Genomic DNA, 22,980 nt, shown 5'->3' on the forward strand with positions numbered 1-22,980 from the left:
AAAATTTCGTATTTATTGAATTTAGAGGGTTGTACAGGGATGAAATTGAAATTGAAATGTAAAACGAAGCTTATAATAATAGTTTGGTTTTAAGGACTAAATTGAATAAAATTTGAAACTTTAGGGAAATTGTGTAAAATGAAATTAAGTTGTCATATGCCTTGAATAAGATGTTGTAAGGTTATTGGCACTAATAATTTAAAATGAATTACTATATAGATCGGGATTTAGACCAATCGGAGGATAATTGTAGAAAAAGAGAAATTTACGTATTAGTCCCTGACACCTTATTGGTTGTTGTTTTTGCCAGGTAAGTTCATATGCTAATTATGCTTAAATTATTATAACTGTTATATTGTGAATCTATGTATTTTTTGTCAAACCTTGAATTAATTGTGATTTAGTATTAAACATTGAGATTTGGACTAAATTGAAAAGGAGTTAAATATGAACTTCCATGATGGAATTACCAAGATGAAACTTTGTAAATAATCCTACACGTGGTTACAGGTTGATTTTTTATTATACTAAGCTTCAGCATTTGTTGCAGACTCGAAGACACATATGACACATATTTAGCCTAGACTGGTAATCTATTGTCGTTTTAAAGGTTTAGCTTGGATTAGTAACCTTACATGTATATAAAGATTTGGCCAAGCTATTTAATGTGCCAATATAAAGGTTTAGCTTGGATTGGTAACCTTACATGTATATAAAGATTTGGCCAAGCTATTTAATGTGCCAATATAAAGGTTTAGCTTGGACAGGTAACCTGACATGAATATATGATCAGCTCGGGATTTGATGGACAATTCTCAAAAGAATGACCTTGCCCACAGTACACACAGGAAACTACTTCAAACGGACTTGGTGGTTGAGCTATAAAATTATTAGTACTATTAGCGGTTAACTGTTTTAACATAGAGGAAATAGACGATACCTGAGTTGATAACGAAGTGAGAGAGTCAACTTCATGAACTCTGGCTACTCGTCTTCCTGAAGTTGTTTGATTTGTTGGCAATTGATAGTTATTACTCGCGATCCTCTCGATGATCTCATAAGCCTCATTATAAGACTTAGACAAAATTGCACCATTCGCAGAAGCATCTACCATAAATCTTGTATGTGCATTAAGACCATTATAAAATGTCTCCAATTGGATACAATGAGGAATCCAATGATGAGGATACTTACGAAGTAACTCCTTGAATCACTCCCAAGCCTCATATAAAGACTCGTTACCTAGTTGCTGGAAAGTTGTGATCTCGTTCCTCAACTTAGCATTTTTGCTAGGTGGAAAATACTTAACCAAAAATCTCTCTGCTAATTCTTGCCATGTAGATATGGAACTTGGTGGCAATGAATTGAGCCATGCTTGTGCTCGATCTCGCAATGAGTACGGAAACAACTTCAACCTCAGTGCGTCTTCAGTCACACTGGCTATCTTAAATGAATCGCTCACCTCCATAAACAATCGAAGGTGGATATGTGGATCTTCCGTGGGCATATCACTAAATTGGCCCACCGTTTGTAGCATTTGAAACATCACTGGTTTCAATTAAAACTGGGTTGCCTCAATATCTAGCCTTCTAATTCCTGGGTTTAACTCGCTAAAAAGTGGCACAGCATATTGTCTTATGCATCGATCTCTATCATCGGCAATGAGGATAGGATTTCGTACATAATCGGCTTCATTACCTTGGTCTTGATTCTAATTTCCAAGATCCCTCTCGACTTGTCTTTGAGTTGTTCGTTCACGTCTTCTTTGTCTAAAAGTTCGCTCAATTTCAGGGTCTACAGGGAGTAAATCGATAACTCGATCTTTGCTCATAAACACTTGAGAAGAAAATCACAAAAATTAAAAAGAATAAGTTAGTAATGTTAGAAATAAATCAAATTGAAATAAATAATTTCACAAAAAAATGACTATGGCAATAGTTGACAATCTCAGGCAACAAAGCTAAAAACTTGTAACGCTTGGGTTTGTGCAAGTGTACACAATCATTATCAAGTAATAAGTAAGTATCGAGTTATCGTCTCCAGAGGGATTGTGCTTGTGCTAAGCCACCTAACTTGTAAAATTATATTAACAATTTGAAAAAAATAAAAACACAATATAGTTGAGAAGTGGTGTCTAAATTAAATTAAATGCAATGATCCCTAATGCAAGTTTTCCTAAGTATGCAGACTATATGAATGAAGTAGATTTTAGCAAAATTAAACACAATTTTCAACAATTATAACATAAATAAACTAGGACAATTACTTTAATTAAACTTAATTTATTATCATCATGCTTAATAATATTCAGAAAAAACATTCTATGGCAACTCGATCTTTCATGAGTTTGGAAACCAAATTAGATCCTTTCGGAATCCTTTACTTAGTAAATACGCATTTTACTGATCCTTATTTACTAAGGGTTTCTTATCATTCGTGTGAGGTAACAGGGACGTGTTAGGTTTGAAACAATTTAATCACACAAATCTAAAAACTATGCAGATAACAGAGCTTGGTTAGGGTTGTTATGCAACCTACAATTTAATCGGGTTAGGATCTAAATTGAGCATGCACATTTCAATTATGCGCCCATTAGTCGTCGTCTGGTTAGGATCGCTCAGCTAATTCAGGTGCATTTCAATCACGTATGAACGAAATACAGACTTGATTTTAATTGAAAACATAATCGATTGAGGCACAAACATTATAAGCATGAATTAAATAAATATTATTTCATTAAAATAATCATCCTAGCTTAAATGACATTAAGTTATCATTGTTGCAAACAAGAACAAAGAACTCATAGCAAACATCTTTAAATTAAATTAAAGAAGAGAAAGATTAAACCCAATTCAGAGTGGCTGTCACCTAAGACTCTGACTGACGAGGCTCCTTCGCTCCTTTGCTGATGGCTCTCCATGGTGGCCGACCAAAGGCTCTTTAAGAGGCTAATTTGCTGAAATCCTTTATGCAAGGATGGTGATAGGTGTGAGAGCTAACAGAGTTGAGAGAATTGAGAGAGGAGAGAATGATGAGAAGTGAGGGATGATGGATGAATGAATGAGAGGGTCTTATTTATAGGTGAGGAAAATGGGATAGTTTACTAAAAATAGGGGTGTTCATCCTTTGAAAAATCTCCCATGGTTAGCCGACCATAAATCAAGCAAATCAAGCTGATTTTTCCTTTATCTCTTGTCAGTTTGGATGCCACAACAATTCAAGACTGCGACTCGGTCAAGTGCAAATCTTCAGGTAAATCTCTAATTTCTTCAACTCTTCGAGGACCTTGTATAATTAAACCAAAATTTGGTTTATAATCAGCCATGTGCAGCCGAAAATTGGGTTGACTTTGTCCCCACTTGGACAGTTTTGCAATTAGAAGAAAATCCTTAAACCTGTCAAAGATAGCAAATAGTTTAGAGGACCAATAAATTAATTTAACAACTTTAATTAATCAATTTATTTAATTAATTAAATCCAATTTTTATTAATGAAATATTTAAAATAAATTATTAAAATATAACATTATATTTTATTATTTAATTTAATCATGTATGGCCCACTTCATAGCTTAAAAATATAATACGCTTAAATTAATATAAAATAAGCCATTTTATGTATGAAAACTATATAATAAAACATAAGATCACATTTTAATAATTTCTATGTCCTAATTTCATATTTTCACATATTTCATTAATTTATTAAACAATTACTTGGTTTTAACAACAATTTTAAGTAAAAGGTGATGAATTATATAGGAAAAATCCTATATATTTTCCGTTTACATATGACCAAATGATTTATTTCCATTTTCAAACTTCATTTAAGTCGAAAAACATAAATTCATTTCCAAGTCATTTTCATTTTCATTTTGAGAAAACCATAATCATTTTCAAATGTTTCTCATTTCTCCATTTTCACCATTTCTATTCATTTCTGTTCATTTAATTCAAAATGCAATTCATTTATGATTTTAACAAGCTAGCATAAGGACCGATTGGACATATGTAATTGAGGTTCATCTTTTTACCTATTAATTATAAACTCATTTAGTCATGAAATCATTCCATTATATTATCGTGACTGAGCTCTTTCCAACGACATGCCATTATGAAAGCAACTCGATCAGTGCTCGTCCAATGACCTTGTTACAAGTATGTTACCTTCATAAGATATCCTTAATCTCTTTGGGATAACATCCGCTCTCCCAATATGATCCTATTTTATCTCATGGTAACCATTACATCTTTCTTCATAAAAGTCAATTATTATCAAATAATAATCAAGTCATTTGTCACAAAGACAAATAACCTGTGACCATGTTTACTTTTCATCAACCATGTAATGCCAATGAGAGGATATCATTTACCCATGTCTCGAGCTATGAATTCCATTGCTGTGAATGGCGCTACATAATATAGAAGTCGTATACCCAACTCACCAGCTTTCAGTTCCTTATCTATTTGAACTCAAGCTTTTACTTACATCAAAGTATACGAGTCAAGCATACATATTCTGCATCCACTCAGGATTTAGGTATGCCACACTATGAACGTCACAAGTGAATAAATCCATAAATGGATCTAGGATCTATTCTCCTTATAACATTTCATTTTTCAGTGGTGTCGAGAACAATGATTTTGGTGTAGCAGATTAAACTAATTTCCGCACTTTAGGAACTTGAAAGCGAACATTTTCATTAAGTTTTAGTTATGTTTTTATAAGTTTTCTTTAAATCAATAAAATGTGTAAATTGAGTCTTTTATTAACCTTAGGGGCTGAATAAGACCTAAGGGAGAGCTAATGAACTGTGTAAGTGTGCAGGAGACTATTAAAAGGTGTATTAAAATACTAGTCATGTCGCAACACAAAATGATCAATGTCGCGAAATAGGGAGCAGAATGGCGAAACCACGAGACTACCTTTGATGTTGCAACACAACCTAAGGGTGTCGCGACATACCCCTGAAGATATTCCAAGAGGAATATACTAACTCCTATGTCACGACATCGACTCTGGACGGGAATTAAACATGAGCCAGAGGGCATTTTGGTCCGCACAATCAAACTTAAAGCTCGAGAACATCAGCTAACTTAGGGTTAAGGACGATGGCCACCTGAAATCTATACATAGGCTCATTTTTCACATGTTATGGACACCAATTACTTAGTCTAGAATTCTACTTTTAATTTTAGTTTAGCCTTTCTATCTTCTTGGGTTTTTAGATTTATTTTCAAGTTGTTCTTTGTTTATCTCGAGAGATCTGATTGGTGAAGACAATCAAACTTGTAGATTCACATAATTCTTAATGCAAATCAGGCGTTTTATTAAACTCTATACTTCGATTCATTCTTCATGTTCTATCTTTATATGGTTTTTATATTGTTTATGAAAATCATGAGGAACTAGTCCTTCTATGGGGGATTAGTGAGTGGAGGTATGATTCATTAACTAGTTTGTAGGGGTACTCAACGAATTAGCTGTTTGGAAAATAAAGAACCTAAAACCCTAGGCCTGACAACCCTAGGAAGTCATCAAGGTGGGAATTAACCCAAGACTGGTATGGTCTATCCGTGAACACCTTCACCCCAAGTCGGTCTAGACTGTAAGGTCGGAAGATAAGTAGTCCTTGCTGACTCGTTATTTGAGTGAAAGATCGGAAGATCTTGATAGGATAACGACTAGTTGATTGACGAGGAACCTGAACCGACAGTTGATGGGGATTACTGAAGTGAGCTAATCACATATAATAAGATTTGATTTATTCTATTTGTTGATCTCTTGATTTATTATTTCTTTCCTTATCATATTTTATTATTTATCAAAAACCCCTTTTATTATGTTTTCGTACTATAACTAATTTAAAGTACTAATTAGATATTTAAGTGTTCAGGTTAAAATTGATCTAACACTAGCCTCCGTTGGGTACGATCCTCAGAGTACTCACATACTCCGTTGTAGCTATATTACAACTGGACCTGTATACTTACAGATACCACCTCATCGATATATCTTTTACTGAAGTATTCACACTTTGGACGTCAGTACGTCCGGAGGCGGTCAAGTTGTTGGCGCCATTACTGGGGAGACAATGTCATTAGTTTGATTTTAACTTTTTTCACTTCAAAAAGAATAATTAGGAAATTTTTTAAGTCATAGATACGATTTATTTAGCCATAAGTAAAACTACTAATGTTATGCAAGTCTTAGGGACATTGTTTGATATAGACTCTCTACAATCTAACATTTCCTATCCTATCATTCATAACTCACATTTTGAATTAAATCCTTCTTTACTAACATGGATTTATGAAAATTTCATATTTACAAATCGTAAAACTGAGGGCCCTGTAGCATTCTTGCAGAGATTTGATCATATATGTAGTACCGTTACTTAAGCAAGCGTTCTACTAGATACTAGCAAATTGTTATTAATTCCATTTACACTGGATGTGAAGGCAAAAACATGGTTAGAAGCGCTTCCCCCAGACACCATTACTACTTAGACTGAGTTTGTGCACTTCACCGAGAATTACCCATGACCAAGGTACTAAGTACTTATACACATTTATTTTATTTTAAGCAAAGTACTACTGAAACATTGGGACAGACCTGGGAAAGGTTTAAAACAATTCTCATATCCATATGAGGCGAGGGTATACACTTCGCAGCTCATATGCAACATTTCTATTATAGGTTGGACGGTCAGAATAAACGAAAATTTGACATTACGACTGGTGGAAGTATTTGGACAAAAACTCGGAAGGAAATGATAGAAATATTGGAGAAATTTAACATTAATGAATCTACCTAGGAGGAATGTCATGAAATGGAAATCAAGGGGCTAGAATATGAAAAAAAAAAAACAAAGAATAAGAATGTAACCAGTTGGAGTTAATTTTCATGGCATAAATTTTAAAATTAATTTTAATAAAATTAAATATTTCATAGACATGAATTATTTTCATCCAAAATAATGGTCAGCAAAGTTTTTTTTCCTCGAGCCTAAATTAAATAAAATTTTAAATATTTTTATTTAAAATTTAATTTTAAAATATATAAATATTACAATAAATTAATATATTTTATTATTTTTGAAAGGATAAATCTCAAAATTATACATTAACTTTGATTTGGTGCAATTATACACATAAAACTTTGGTTGTGGTTCAAATGTGTAAATAAAACTTTAATTTTGATTCAATCATACACATTTAAAGAAATGAATACATCAATTTATTTTTTATATTGGATAGATATCATTATTTGTGTATGTAATATATAAACATAAAATGATGTTATATCAATAATTATATTAGTAATATGAGAGAATGGGATCAAATCGAAATTTAATATATAAAATTGCACAACATCAAAGTTCGTGTATAAAATTACTCATTAGACCAAAGTTCATGTATAATTTTATATTTATCCCTTTTAAAATAGTAATATGGGTTATTTGGATGGTTTAGGCGGGTCAAGCGAAGCACATGTACTTTTTAAATTCAAGCTTTAACTTAATTTATGAATAGGTCTATTTATCAAAATGTTACAAAATAAGTCACTTTTTTAAATGTAAACTTCTTATTAGAGTTTTTTTCACTTTTCAAAATCATTTTATTTATGAGATGTTGAAAATTTTGTTTAAAAAATTTAACAAAAATATAACATATTTTAATATGCACAATCATTTTATGCGATGCACGAGTTTTTTGAAGTTTTGTTATGTTTAGAATTAAAATGTTTTAAAATTTTAAAATATTTACACAAACATGCATACATGGTTATTGTAAAATTTAAAAGGAATAAAGTATATATACTACAATTTTCATTTGGATGAAGATAGTTTTATTAACTGTTTATGATTGTGTTAAATAGAATAAAATTTATGTTATTAATGAGTTTTGGGAGCACTTTACTTTTAGATTTCTTTAACAATTTACTTTTTTTAAATAAAAAGTTTTTAACTAATAAATAAAAATTGATTTTATTATAGTTCATACTAAATGACTATTTTATTCTAATTGTGATTCGTTATATGATAAATTGTGAATCGTTATATGATAAATTGTGATTCTAAATGACTATTTTATTCTAATTTACTTTAATTGTGATTCGTTAAATGACTATTTTATATGAATTTCATTATAATAAATTTCACCATATGGATTTTATATTAACATTTATGCAAGTAATATATTTACAATATTACAAATAATTTCATTCGTGATTCATTATATGAATTTTATATTAATATTTATAGGGTTGAGTTTTAAAAAATAAACAAGTTTAAAACATTTAGTATAAATAGATTTCATAAATAAAAATTTAATAGATTCCATAAACATATTTTCATCTAATTTTAATATAGAAAATTGTATATATAATAATTTAACGCAATATTTTAATCAAATAAAATATTAAATTACAAAATATAAAAATATAAAAAATTCAAATTTATTTATAATATTAAACATAAAAGTAAATTTATACAAAAGTAAAAATAATTTTAATATATTTTAATTGATACATATAACTAAATTTGTGCATTGTTGAGTAAGAAAAGTAATATACAATATTACAAAATTTTAGATCAAAGTTGATGTGGACATCTTTTATTAATGACACATGGACAAATTTTGTGTTAAATGATAGGTGCTAAAAGTAATATGTTTTAATCTTATTCTTAATGAGTTTTTGGGTGATTATTCTATGTTAATGGTGAATTTTATGCTTCTAATATTTTAAATTCATGTTTTTATACTTAGGAGAGCACTTGGGAGCAAAAGGAGCGAAAAACAAGTGAAAATCGGAAAATCGGAGTGAGTTATAAGAGGCACATAGGCTAACCCTTTTCACACGGCCTAGCCACACGGTCGTGTGAGCCACACAAGCTACCACACGGTCGTGTGAGCCATAGAAGCTGCCATATGTCCATTTGGCAGGTCATGTAAATTTCACAAATTTGGACCCTAAACTGAGAGAAAACACGATTTTTAAATTTTTCGGGTATTCTAAGACATATATATATGAAAAAAATATGAAGATAGGAGTGACCCATCATAGAATATTCAAGGAAGCAACTCGAAAAACACCATTGAAACCCATTCTATAGCAGATTTCAGTCAAGATTAAAGACTCCCAGTTGATTTCTCAAGATATTGTAATGAGTTTTTTTATTTCTTTCGGATATACTGTCTTTAGGAAGTTTTTATTTGCAAGCATGAACTAATTTTCTAAATACCTAGGGAGATGAACCCTATGATGAATTCTGTCGTTTGATTTTTATTTTACGCAATAAATACTTAGATATTGTTCTCAATTATCTGTGCTTAATTCTTATTTTAATATTTCTAGATTATTGATCTATGTTTGATGTGCTTAAATCAGAGGAGGAATAGACCCTATTTAAGAGTAGATCTAACGTAATTGAGTGGAGTTGCATACAATCCTAGAAATAAAACGACATAAATCTACCAGATTAGAGTCAAATCTAATAGGGGAATTCATAAGTCAAGTTAATACGATAATAGGGGTTTTAATTAGAAAGAAATTTCAATTAATCAACCTAGAGTCAGTTGCTCTTACTCTCGAAAGAGATATTAGCATAATTTAGGAATTTCTACTGATCAAGACACTAAGTGAAGAAATTGTGTAATTTAGATTGATAGTGACAGATGAAGTCTAGGTGAATTCTTTCCTGGATATTGTTTCGCTTCTTGGTTGTTAATCATTTATTTTCCTGAATTATTCTTTGTTGTATTCGTAGTTAATTAATATAGTTAATTTTAGTTTTAATCCATCACTCGAATTTATCGATTAAATAATAGAAAGACAGTAATTACTAGTACTTCTAGTATTCGTAGGAACGATATCTTTGCTCACCTTAACTATATTATTAATTAATAGGTGCACTTAGACTTGTTCATGGGTTGGGCCAACTGGTCCGACCCGAAGTCCCGCCCGAAATGTGGGAGGGTTTGGGCAAAAATATAGGCTCGAAAAATGGGCTTGGACAAAAAAATAAGGCTCATTTAAAAAACGAGCCGGGCCTCGGGTAAGACATTTTTGGCCAAGGCCAGGCCTGGCTCGAATTCACTAAAAGACAAAAAAAATTATTTTTTAAATATTATTTTCTCCCTATTTTGCTACCATTTTAAATATGGGCAGGCCGGGTTGAGCCTGAGTTTTAACATTTTTATCCGGGTTGGGCTTGGGCAAAATTTTAAACCTATTTTTCGGGCTGGGCCTAGCAAATGGACCTAAATTTTTAGTTGGGCCCGGCCCAAACCTAGCCCAGCCCGGCCCATGCACACCTCTAGGTGCACTTGCCTTAGTCAAATTTTTAATTGGTTTCGTGGACATCATTAAATTATTATATTTTTATATCAATTTTAAATAAATAAAATTTGAAATATTAAGTAAAATTTAAAAGGGTTAAATAATTTTATCTAAAGTTTTTAGGTAAGAAAATAAAAAAATATAAAATTTTAAAAATATGAGAAGAAAATAAACCTAATAGGCTTTAAAAGTTCGTTCTCTTTTGTAATTTTATTTTCAAATTTTATATATTCTTTCAATAATTTTTTAGAAACCTTAAGTAACTATTCAAATTTTTCTCAAAAGATGCATGGATTAGTAAAAAATTTATTTTGAAAAATTATATATAAAGTTTATATATTATCTTTTGAATAATTTAAATTATAATGATAATTTTATACATTAAAATTAATATATTATCTCATTATAAATTTAAAACGTATCTCTTTAATATATAAAGTAAAAGATATATACCAACTATTGTATTAATAGTATTTCAATTTCTTTATTTTTAACCTATCTATTTTATATTATTATTTTCAATTTGTTGTATATGTCATCAATTATTTAAAAAAATTGAATATTTAAACTAAAATAAACTATATTTTAATTAATATATGTAATACATGGTCCGCCACTAGGTTAATGATATGGGAGATTATTATTGAGAGGAGTAATTACTTTTTCCAATAAAAGAAATCTCTCTCTAGCGTTCAGAGAGAAAGTGAAAAATGATAAAAATCCTCTTCACATAATTATATTTATAAATATTTTACTATATATGGGAATAAGATTCCTAAGCTTAAAATAAGGGAGAGAGAGAATTTGGGGGGTAATCGAAGCTGTAGAGTAATGCGAATTTGGGGTTTTGTTTTTTTTTCCTTCCTTTGAATTTTTCGTCACAGATCGGTTTTCGTGGAAATTTCTGTGAGCGAAAGAATTTTGTCGGATTTTGATTCACTTAAGGTGAGGACTGATTATTCTTTGACTTCAATCTTAATTCGTTACATGTTAAGATTTGCTAGATTTTAGCTTCAGTTGTAGAATTCATTTCATTTCTTGTTTTATTTTTCAAATACGTTGTTTCCTTTTTTTTTTTCTTGTTGAATTTTTCTGGGCTTTGTATGTTTCTGATATGATTTTTTCCCTAGAATCAAGTAAAAATTGCATGTTGGATTATCAGATATCTTGAGTTTATAATTAAGTGTAAGAGTGGATGACAAGAACAAATGGAGAGTTATAGCAGTAACTACTAACCGTCAACAATTTTCAAGACATTTCAGAATTTTAGCAGATAATTATCATATTTAACACACATATCCTATCCATTGGCGATGACATGCCACTGATTAGAACTTAAGGCTCCCCATCTTGAAGGTCTCCAGTTCCATTTTTGGGATGGCATGCCTCCTATTTTTGCCACATCGTGTGTAAAAAACAAAGAAAAACTTGAAAATCTCTACGTGGTGCTATAAGTTTTCCATGTGTCCATTTTGACCCTTCAAATAAAGAAATTTATCTTTCACTTTTTAGGTGTCTAATAAAAGTAAATGATTCTTTTCTATTAGAGTAAGAGTTATGGAAAAAAATTTGTTCCTGGGGTCAGTTCCTCCAAGGATTGAAGCACTGTTTACATTTGGAAGCAGGAAATGAATAGTCAGCGCTGCGTTTAGATGGGAAAGTGTTGTTTTATATGATGAAGTGTTGTTTTAAAAGTTGTTATTCATGTCTGTCCTGCTTCTTTTGAATAAAAAAGGGACATTAATGGGCTGAAGCTTTGATTTGAGTTAGTCTTAGGCAATATTGCTTGCGTTCTTGATACTGCTTTCATGCAGATTTTGTTGCAACATCTACTCATTTTTGGTTTTCCTGGGTATATTCGTATCAATGGCAGTGCAATCTCAGGCTTGATCTTTTTATGAGTCTATATGATCTGTTAATTTGCCCATAGGAAGATGATACTGAAGTGATGCATTGTTAAGTTATTGAACCATACTGTCTTGTCAAGGTGTGGCTATGCTTTTGCGCCTTAGCTTCAGACAACCAAAGGACCTCAGACCCTTTTGGGCGAGGCACATTTGATTAGGCGCTCGCCTAGTGTGCGTAGGCGTGCTTTTTTGTAAGGCGATGGGCATATAAAATCCGCCTAATTGAAGTTCTCTTTAATTGCTTTTGTTTTGAACTTTTTCATTAGATGTACCTTTACTTGTAAGAAATGGGATATTATCAAAACTCTATTTTGTAATATTTGTGTATTGAACAGCAGACATGGAACCAATAGGAACTTTTGCATATTGGCCAACAATAAAAAAGTTCCTTGTTTTGTAGATAAATTGGATAAAAGTGTTTTATCATAATTTTATTGCTTAACCTTACATATACACACCACATACACATATATGCATATGCATGCATATTGCACCTTACTTCAATCAGGTGAACTTTTTTTTGCCCCTTCTGCCTGAGGCAATACAAGGGTTTTTAGCACCTGGAGTGTACCTTTATCCCTTGGCAACATATGTCCTCTATGGAATATAATCTTGTTTTCATTAATTTGACTAGTGACCAGAAAAGTTTAGAAGCTCATTGGCTGTATTAAAGCTGTTTGCCTTTTTATCGACAGTGCTGTTCCCTTCTAAGGAGGGAAAACATTGGTTTAAAATTAAGCATTGAGATAGAAGGAAGCCTATCCTTTGGTAGGATAACAAGATTGATAAAGAAAAATTTGATACAATAATCTTATAATGGATTATATTTTGTGGATTTTCTTTTTGGTATTATCACTTTTTTTTATCTAATTTTTTCCCCTTTTCTAGGGAATAGTTGTGTACTGCACATTCTCTCAAATGGTGTTCCGAGATTCACTTAAGCAGCCAAAGATGAAAGTAGAAGGTGTAGAACATGAATCACCTGTAATGGCTGGTTTGCAAAGTCATGTCTCATTGCAGCTTCCGCTGCCTTCCAATCAGAATTTGAGAATTTCACCAGATGATTGGCATTTATTGGCATATCTTCTCTTAGTTCATAAAACTAATACAAAAGGTGTTGGGCAAGATTTGCTGGACAAGGAAGTGCATGCTTTAACTTTTGGCTACATGGGACTAAATGGAAAAAAACCTATAATTGTGGTAAGATCGGGAGAAAATCATGGTGGACAATCATCGGATAACAGTCTACTACCCGGTCTTAATGATGACATGGCACTGGACATACTGGCATGGAGCAGCAGATCCAACTATCCAAATCTGGCCTGTTTAAACAGAAAATTTAGGTCACTTATAGGCAGTGGATATTTATATAAACTGAGACGTCAGCTTGGCATAATTGAACACTGGGTTTATTTGGCCTGTAATATGATGCCTTGGGAAGCTTTTGATCCTATGAGACAGAAATGGATGAGATTACCTAGGATTCCATGTGATGATTGTTTTACTTGTGCTGACAAGGAATCTCTTGCAGTGGGGAGTGACTTACTTGTATTTGGTCGTGAGTTGTCAGGATTTGCTATTTGGATGTATAGTTTGGTTACCCACAATTGGTCTAAATGCCCCCTAATGAATTTGCCTCGTTGTCTGTTTGGTTCTAGCAGCCTTGGGGAGATAGCCATTGTTGCTGGGGGAAGTGATAAGAATGGCAATGTCCTACAATCTGCTGAACTCTACAATTCTGAAGTAGGTACTTGGCAAACATTGCCCGACATGAACTTCCCGCGTAAACTATGTTCGGGATTTTTTATGGATGGGAAGTTTTATGTGATTGGGGGCATGTCAAGTCATACAGATTGTTTGACTTGTGGTGAAGAGTACAATATTGAGACAAGGTCATGGAGGAGGATAGAAAATATGTACCCTGGTCGCGATGCAGGTACGTTTCATCCTGCTATGCGTTCACCTCCTTTAGTTGCTGTTGTAAATAATCAGCTTTACTCTGCTGATCAAGCAACTAATGAAGTTAAGAAATATGATAAGGTTAATAACTCATGGAGTGTTGTGAAGAGACTACCTGTGAGGGCGGACTCTTCCTACGGTTGGGGGCTGGCATTTAAAGCATGCGGAAACAGTTTACTAGTAATAGGAGCTGGAGGTCATGGAGGGCATGATGATGGAGTAATTGTTCTGCATTCTTGGAATCCAGAGGAGGGAAACAGGGATGGACAAGAGTGGAATGTGCTTGCTGTCAAGGCACGGGCAGGTGCTTTTGTGTATAATTGTGCGGTAATGGGCTGTTAATGAGAGTTGCCGCATCTTTGGTGCAAACATCGACATCTGGAAGACCAAGATCAACGATCCTCTATCTGTTATAATTTTTATTGTCTCAGTATCATTAATTTTATTGTTCTTTTTCCCATTTTATGATTCAGAAGAATAATTGACCTCGAATCAATTTCTTAAAGTTATCAACTGATTGTGTTGATCCCTCTATTGCAAGCATTAACCTCATACCAAGTAATGACTGGTTCCATTTATCTTGTACTTTGGCATTGAATTCGTTTCTCGTAATGTTTACCACGCAAGTCTTCGACATGGATTCAAACAACCTGAAGGTAGGTACTCCTTTTAATACAGTGATTTGTTCTTTTTCTTCCTTGTATTGCATTTTCATGCTCTTAATCTAATTGTGGATGGTTCTGAAAGTTTTGTTGTTTGAGTTGTAGTGTAGGATGTTTGATTGAAAGGGCTAGCAAGATAAGAGTTATTATTTGTCTTTGAGAGTTATCGGAGGGAAGGTCAATAATTGTACTAGCAAGATAAAAAGAGAGTAGGGAGGACATTGTGTTACTGGCTGTAAAGGGCAGGAGAGCAAGTTGTAGGCTATCGGGTAGTAAATAAGTGGGTTTAGTTAGGGCTAAAGGCAGGATAAGGTTTGAATTATTTGATACGGGAAAAATTATTAGAAGGGTCGGAATATGCTCTGATCTGTTTGCTACTATAAAGAGATATTTGGTAGGGAGGGAGGACGATAAGTTTTTGAAAGTAATAGTAGGTTTGCTATTTTGTGGATCAATCATTTTGCTTTTTCTTTATTTTTGTAAGGGTGATTTTGTATATGCATTTATGGCTTGCAATTTGTCACAAGCTTTGTTCTCTTTCTTTCATTTTCATTTAAGGATATGCAATGGTTACAAATTAAATGCTTCTCAATAAAGTTCGAATCTAAGAACTCGAATCCTATGAACTCATGCTTTAACCATCAATTTAATAACTGTCATATAAAAACATAATAATTTATATTTTAAAATTAAATATAAAAATTCTATTAAATCGCATTTAGTTTATCTTGAATTATGTTTTTTTCATCTATAAACCTAACCAAAATGTGGTGAGATTATATAAATATTTAATTTTATGTTTATTGTCTTTATTATTTGATCAACTCAATTAATTTACTTTTAAAAAATTAATTAATATTTATATAATTAAAATAAATATTATAATTAATATGAATTTATTTTATAATGTTGGATATGATTACATTTAGTACATATTATATTAAAAAATAGTATACATGCACGTTTAACTACATATAATATATCAATTGTTATTAGGGGTGAACTAAACTTGATTCGACTTGAAACAATTGAAAAAAATTCGAATTTCGAGTTAAACAAATAGAGTTATTCGAGTCAACTCGATTTTTTTTCGAATTTTGAGTTCAAATCAAGGTTAGTTTTCAAATTCGAATAATTCAAATAAACCGAATACTAAACTATAATATTTTACGTTTTTATCCCAAATTCTCAAATCTTTTTACTTCCTCCCCAAAACTTTTACTCCCAAACCTACCCCCGTCTACCCCAAACCCATTTTCTCCCAAAAATTTTACTCTCCCAACTCTCAAAACCTTTTATTTTCTCCCAAAACTTTTACTTCACATCCTTTACTCCAAAATAAAAAATCATCCAAAAAAATCCCTAAACCTAAATAGTAATAAATTTATTTATATCTAATATTTATATTATTAAATTAAATTTCAAATTTTGTATTATTTATATTATTAAATTATTTAATCATATTAAATCTTTATAAATTTTTGTTAAAATTGAATTATTGATGATGTTATAAAATATTTGTGTTAAAATTTTATATTGGTATTAATTTTGACATTTTATATTTAAGATATCTTTTATTAAATAATCACATTTTTTACATTTAATATATTTTTTAATTTCAAAATACATAGTGACAAGAACCAGAAGATAGTTGAAGCAATTAAGCAAGCAAAAAAGCTTACCCGTATATAAAATATTTATAAATAAATTATGAGGGGATGAAAGTTAATAACAAATTTGATTACGTTGGGTGACAGTGGTTACAAGGACCCAAAGTCATTTTTTTAAAATTTAACTCGAACAAATATATTCGATTCGATTCGATTCGTATTTCATCTCACTCAACTCCATTCGAGAAAATTTCAAATCGAGTTAGGATGATAAAATAAGATTCGTCAACTCGATTAACTCAAAATTTTTTCATTCAATTCGATTCGATTTGATCGAACTCTCACCCCTAATTATTATATATATGTAAATTACGAATATATAATAATTACAATTATGATATTATAATGTACTTTCTTTAATCTAAACCTTAAATGCGTAACTAATTTTATGGTAAATTATAATATATGGGAAAATTTTTAATACATTGCCAGTGACGTTTCTAGACTCCACAAGTAGGATCAGGGGGTTGACAAGTGTCTTATATGGGTATAGTAAAATATTAAAAAAAAGACAAATTTTTAAGGCTACTTGTGGAATAAAAAAAATACATTGTTAGTGTACCAAATACTAACCCATAATATATACCATTAGCATTATATCATTAATGATATGTATCGTTGTATACAACTATGTTAGTATGATGTGCATTTTATATTAATGATATGCAAGCTTAAACCCTAAAAGTGTAACATACTTTATGGTAAGTTATAATATATATACAATTACCATTTAATAATTACGGTAGATTATTAATGATATGTAACATTATATACAATTATAATATCATAATGTACATTTTATATTAATGATATGTAGCCTTAAACCTTAATTTCAGAACTAATTTTATGACAAATTATAATATATACAATTAGCTTGGGTTAAGTAATTAAGTTATTTCAAATTGTTATGGAACTTGAATTTGTTTGGAATGTTATGTTTAAGTTTGTTAGGTATATTTAAGTTGTGCAATTGTTATGTTTAATTTGTTTGGTTCGTTATTTAAATACTTTTTTTAATTTGCATATATTTATCGTTAATTATAAATAAATTTTTATTTAAATTTTTTTAGATTTTATATTATTTCATAGATTCAGATTTGAAATTTTGTGAAATCAAATGTATGACATATGATTAAAAATGTTAAATTAATTTTTATGGAACTTTTACTTTGTTCAAAATTTTTATGTTTAAATTATTAAGTATATTTAAATTGTTACGAAATTATTATGTTTAATTTGTTTTGGATTGTTATTTAACTTCTTTTGTTAATTTACTTTTATTTATAGTTAATCATGAATAAATTTTATTCAAATTTTTTTATTTTTATGGATTCGAATATCCAACATATGATTGAAATCGTTAAATTTAGATTTTTGGGGATTCAAATATTCGGTGAAAATGATATTGATTCGATTTGGATATAGATAGTAATACTTGAATAGTTTGTGGATAATTTCTGATTTAGTTTTGGATAATCCAAAATTGTAGATATCCTACCTATTGCCTTTCCTATTAGCTTTTGAATAAATTTCCCATTTTTATTCTTCAGGCTATAGACCATTTAATTTATCTATTAATATAAGTTGTCTTCTAGCATAATCATCATAATCCATCCCTATGATGCAACTTAGTATTAGTTAAACATTATGTAATCAATATGCCAATATTTGCTTTGTTCATTTTGCCTTTCATGCAAAAACCAACGAAGAAAACTATATAAAAATAATTGTAATTATGAAAATTTATTAATTAATCTATTTGAAAAATTATAAGAATGATAACAAAATAATTGCACTAAAGGCATAAAATATTCTTCTTAAAGGCATTAAATCCTAAGGTTGTAAAGTTTTATTTTTTGGAATTATTTCTTGTACTTGAATGGGAGGTTCAATGACATTGTGTTGATATGAAGTTGTTGCTTGAACAATATTCATCAGTAGGAATTACAAGAATGCATTGAGTAAGAATACCAACATATTCTTCTTCAAAGATAATGTCTCTAGTTCTTCCCTTCCCCTGTTAGAAAAATCAATTTGGAAACATTGAAAATAAGTGCAATGAAATTTTAAAAATTTTCTTTACAACCAAGCAATTTTCATGTTTATAATAATAAGCTCATTACCTGAAGCTTACCCATGTTTTTGAATTAGATGAACTTTGTCGTTCCCAGCTTTCAACCACTTTATCTTCTACACTAATCTCAACCTTAGGTTGCTAGAGTATAGGCTTTATTCACAAATCAATGAAAAACTTTCAGTGAAACTTTCAACACCTAGAAACTAAAGACGAACTCTATTTGTAACTTCCCAAATTTTTGCTTAAAAGAATTTGAAATTATTTCAAAGATGCGTAAGTGACCCAATGGTCAAAAGAAAAATGAGGAGATAGTGCAAATCGCTCAAGGTCTCGAGTTTGAATCCCTTCCTTTGCAAAATAGCTTAATTTTGGAAAATTTTCTCCTTTCCCCTATTTTTGTGCCGCCCATACCTTATAACTTGGGTATAAATACCATTTTTTCACTTACTTTTTAGCTTTTTTGTTAGTTTTTCCCTACCCTAGCCATCCTCATCTTTTCTTTTCTTCCTCTCCCACAATTTTCTTTCTTTTCCCATCACTGTGTCGCCCTTTTTCCCTCACTTCTTGCCACCCTATTGTTTAAGCTTTGATTTTTATTTTCCCAACCACTGATCGCCTCCAAACGTACCAACGTCTAGAGTGTGAATACTGCAATAAAATATAGAAATACAAGGCGGTATCTGCAAGTATACGGGTCGAGTTGTAATATAGTTTTACAATGAAGTAGGTGAGTAATCCGAGGATCAAACCTAAGGGAGGTGAGTTCTAGATCAATTCTAACTTAAACACCAAAAGATCTAATTATTACTTTAAATCAATTATAGTATGAGAACAAAAAAATGGGTTTTTAGGGCATTTATAATGATAAAATAAAATAAAATAAAATAAAATAAAGTTCAAGAGATGGAAGAGTAGAGTGAATCAAATCTTAATTATGGGTGATTAGCTCGCTTCGGTAATCCCAATCAACTATCGTCTCGGGTTCCTCGTTAATAAACTAGTTGCTACCTTAGCATCATCTTCCGATCTTCCACTAACATAATGAGTCAGCAATGACTACTTATCTTCTGACCTCACAGTCCATACTGGTTTAGGACGAAGGTGTTCATGGATGGACAATACCAATTCTGGGTTAATTCCCATATTGATGACTTCCCGATGTTGTCAGGCCTAGGGTTTCTTTCATGTTATTCCTTTTCCAAAAAACTGATCCGTTGAGTAACCCTACAAAAAAGTTAATAGATCATACCTTCACCCGCTAATCCCCCATAGGGGGATTAGTTCCTCATGGCATTCGTAAACAATGTGGAGTTGATGTAAAGAGAAAACATGACAAAAGGATTAAAGTGTAGAGTTTAAGAAAATGCTTGATTTATATTAAAGATGGAAAATGAATCCACAGAGTTTGATGATCCCTACAAATCAAATCTCTTGACAAAGAACAACTGAAAAAAAATTTAAAAACCTAAGAAAGAAAGAAAACTAAACTAAGTTTAAAAGATAGGATCTAGGCTAATTGAACGATGTTTATAACATGTGCCAAAGGAGCCTATTTATAGATTCTTAGTGGCTGTTGTCCTTAACCCTGGGTTAGCTGACTTTCTTGAGCTTTAAGTTTGATTATGTAGACCAAAATACCCCTATTACATATTTAATTTTCATTCCAGAGTCTGTGTCGCGGCACACCAGGATTTGTGTCGCGACATGGTAGTTAATGTACTCCTCTTGAGATATCTTCAGGGGTATGTTGCGACACCCTCATATTATCTCGTGACATTGAAGGGGGTCTTGAGATTTCTCCATTCTGCTCCCTATGTTGTGGCATCGATCATCCCATGTTGTGACGTAGCGACCATTATCAGTTTAGTATGCATTCTAAAAGTCTCCTGCACTATAACAACCCACTTTTTAGTGGTGTCAGAAACAATGGTTTCGGGACCACAAATCTGATGTGTCAGTCCATAAATATTAATTATTTAATATTTATTAGGTTGTTAGTGTTGTATTAAAATTTGGTTTAGAAATTTTAACGTTTAGATAGTTAATTAAGTAAAAAGGACTAAATATTAAAAGTTGCAAAAGTTAATGTTAATAGTTAAGGATTTTCAATTAAATAAAGAAGGGAAGGTTAGAGGCCTTGAATGGAAAATATATCATTTAAGGTGGTAGTGGACGATTATATATGTTAAATTATGTGAAATTTAATTATATAATAAATGGAAAAATAGTAATTAAAAATATAAGTAAATAAACAAAAAGCTAAAAGAATTATATCATCTTCTAAATTAAGGAATTCCACCAAAACTAGAAGGAGAAAAATCACCATTGAAGAACCTAGGGTCAACCAAGCTTTAACCTTCAATAGGTAAGTGAAATCTCGTCTGTTTTTAGTGATTTTTATGTTTTTGAGCTCGTATTAGCTTAACCTAGCTAACATGAGGACTAATTCGTAAAATTGTCAAACATTATAAATTTTGACATTGATGATATGTTTCTTGAAATTTATGGAAGACTATTAAGCTTTGTTGTTAGATTGCACAATTTTGTAAAATAATTTTTGATGATTTTGACGTTTAAGGACTAAATTGTTAAAATGATAAAATTACTTGTACTTGATGTGAAATAATTGAAAATGAGGACTGTAAGGAAATGATAGGTGATTCAGCTAAGCTTATATTTAAAGAAAAGTGCTGAATTTATATGTTTGGGTCTTAGGGACTATATTGAATAAAAGTAAAATGTTGAGGGTAAAGTTGCAAAAATGTAGAAAGGGACTGAATTGCCTAAGGTGACTTGATTTTACTGTTGATTTAGTTAATTGAATGAAATTATTATTTTAGATTAAGAACGTGTTGTTAACTGCAAAAAAGATAAGGTTACGGAGTAGTCCTTGTACTTGAGCCATTACCACAAATCAGTCTAGTAAGTTTCGTACCATTATTTCTATATTATATCTATATATATTTCATGTTTATTATGATTATACCCAATGTTATACTTAACTATGGACTGATTGGAGAATTCATGATAAATGAATATGGATATTAACTATCAAGTATTGGGCCGGTGATACAGACTGTAACGATGGTAGAGATCCTACAGGTGTTGCAGATTCTCTACAGCTTGTGTGAGTAGCGTCGTGAGCAGGTGATTATTTAGTAGGTACTATGTATCAGTGATACAGACCATAATGATGGCTTGAGATCCTACATCTGTTGCGGATTCTCTATAGCTTCTGTGAGCAACATCGTGAGCCAGTCAAAACTCTGAAATTAACTTGAATGAGTGATACCCTCTGATTACCTAAAATTAGATCTTATTCATACGATGATTGAGAATGTGACGTGAATTAATGCACCATGTAATACTCACCTATGTTGAGCTAAGGTAGCCACATGGCTATAAATTGGTTTAGGTACCTATGCAATTGGGTAAGGAAATAGCATGATTTTGGTCATTTTTGGGCACACACGGCTTGGGACACAGGCTATCACACGGCCATGTGTCACACACGGGCTGTTACACGGTCATGTGTCACACATGGGTAGCCCACACGGGCGTGTGCACTGAGCGTGTTAGGTGCAAGGATCACACAGGTTGGAACACGGCTTGGGACATGGCCGTGTGACCCAAGTCAGTGAGTTACACGGTTGAGCACATGGGTATGCACACAGGCGTGTGAGGTAGCCACACAGGTGTAGGATAGCCACACAACCATGTTTGGAGCCACACAGGTGTGGGATAGCCACACAACCAAGTATTTGGTCCTTGATTGCTCGAAAGCTATTTTTAAGGCCACGTAGGCTTTATTTAAGGATTGTAAATGCATGATTTATTCCATTTTGAATTTCATATTTATTTATTAAATTAATTTAAAATTTAATTGTTGTTGGCTGTAAATGTTCTATTTTTTGCGGTAATACTTTGTAACCCTATTTTGGTGATGAAAATAGATTATTGGTGTTACATTTAGTGGTATCAGAGCTACAGTTTAGTTTATTCTCAGACTGAACGTAGCGTGTTTAAAGTCTAAAATTACATGCCATATAAACATGTGATAGTGTGATTTCGATTGATTCGGTTTAATGAGACAGTGGATTTCTGAATTCATGAGAAATAATCCAATGGCTTAACAACCTCCACCTCATTTTGCTCACCTTACTGTACACCCTGTTGTACCTCCTGTAGTGCCTCCACCCCACTGATGGTCAAATTGAGTCGTCGAGTTCCTGTTGATAAAGTTAGGAAATATGGGGCGGAAGAATTTTGGGGTAGGATTGAGGATAATCCATCTAGAGCCGAATACTGGTTAGAAAATATTTAACGGGTTTTTGATGAGATGGCCTATTCTTCTAAAGATT

General features: G+C 31.5%; 1 protein-coding gene and 1 non-coding gene across 3 annotated transcripts; both read left to right on the top strand.

Annotated features, from left to right (window-relative positions):
- Positions 1–1,172: 1,172 nt before the first annotated feature.
- Positions 1,173–1,279, top strand: LOC128039357 (small nucleolar RNA R71). The gene has a single exon (XR_008193861.1). It is a non-coding gene; the product is annotated as a small nucleolar RNA R71 (small nucleolar RNA).
- Positions 1,280–10,983: 9,704 nt separating this feature from the next.
- LOC105787978 (F-box/kelch-repeat protein At5g60570) lies at positions 10,984–14,723 on the top strand. 2 transcript variants are annotated; one of them, XM_012614628.2, is made up of 2 exons: positions 10,984–11,289; positions 13,140–14,723. In XM_012614628.2, exon 2 carries the CDS (start codon positions 13,170–13,172, stop codon positions 14,550–14,552), a length of 1,383 nt encoding a protein of 460 aa, XP_012470082.2. In that variant the 5' UTR covers positions 10,984–11,289; positions 13,140–13,169; the 3' UTR covers positions 14,553–14,723. The 2 variants fall into 2 exon arrangements, with proteins under 2 accessions (XP_012470082.2, XP_012470084.2); XM_012614630.2 differs by having other exon boundaries at positions 13,147–14,723.
- Positions 14,724–22,980: the final 8,257 nt, after the last annotated feature.

This window comes from Gossypium raimondii, chromosome 2 (genome assembly GCF_025698545.1).
Source record: "Gossypium raimondii isolate GPD5lz chromosome 2, ASM2569854v1, whole genome shotgun sequence".
In the NCBI taxonomy this organism is placed as follows: domain Eukaryota; kingdom Viridiplantae; phylum Streptophyta; class Magnoliopsida; order Malvales; family Malvaceae; genus Gossypium; species Gossypium raimondii.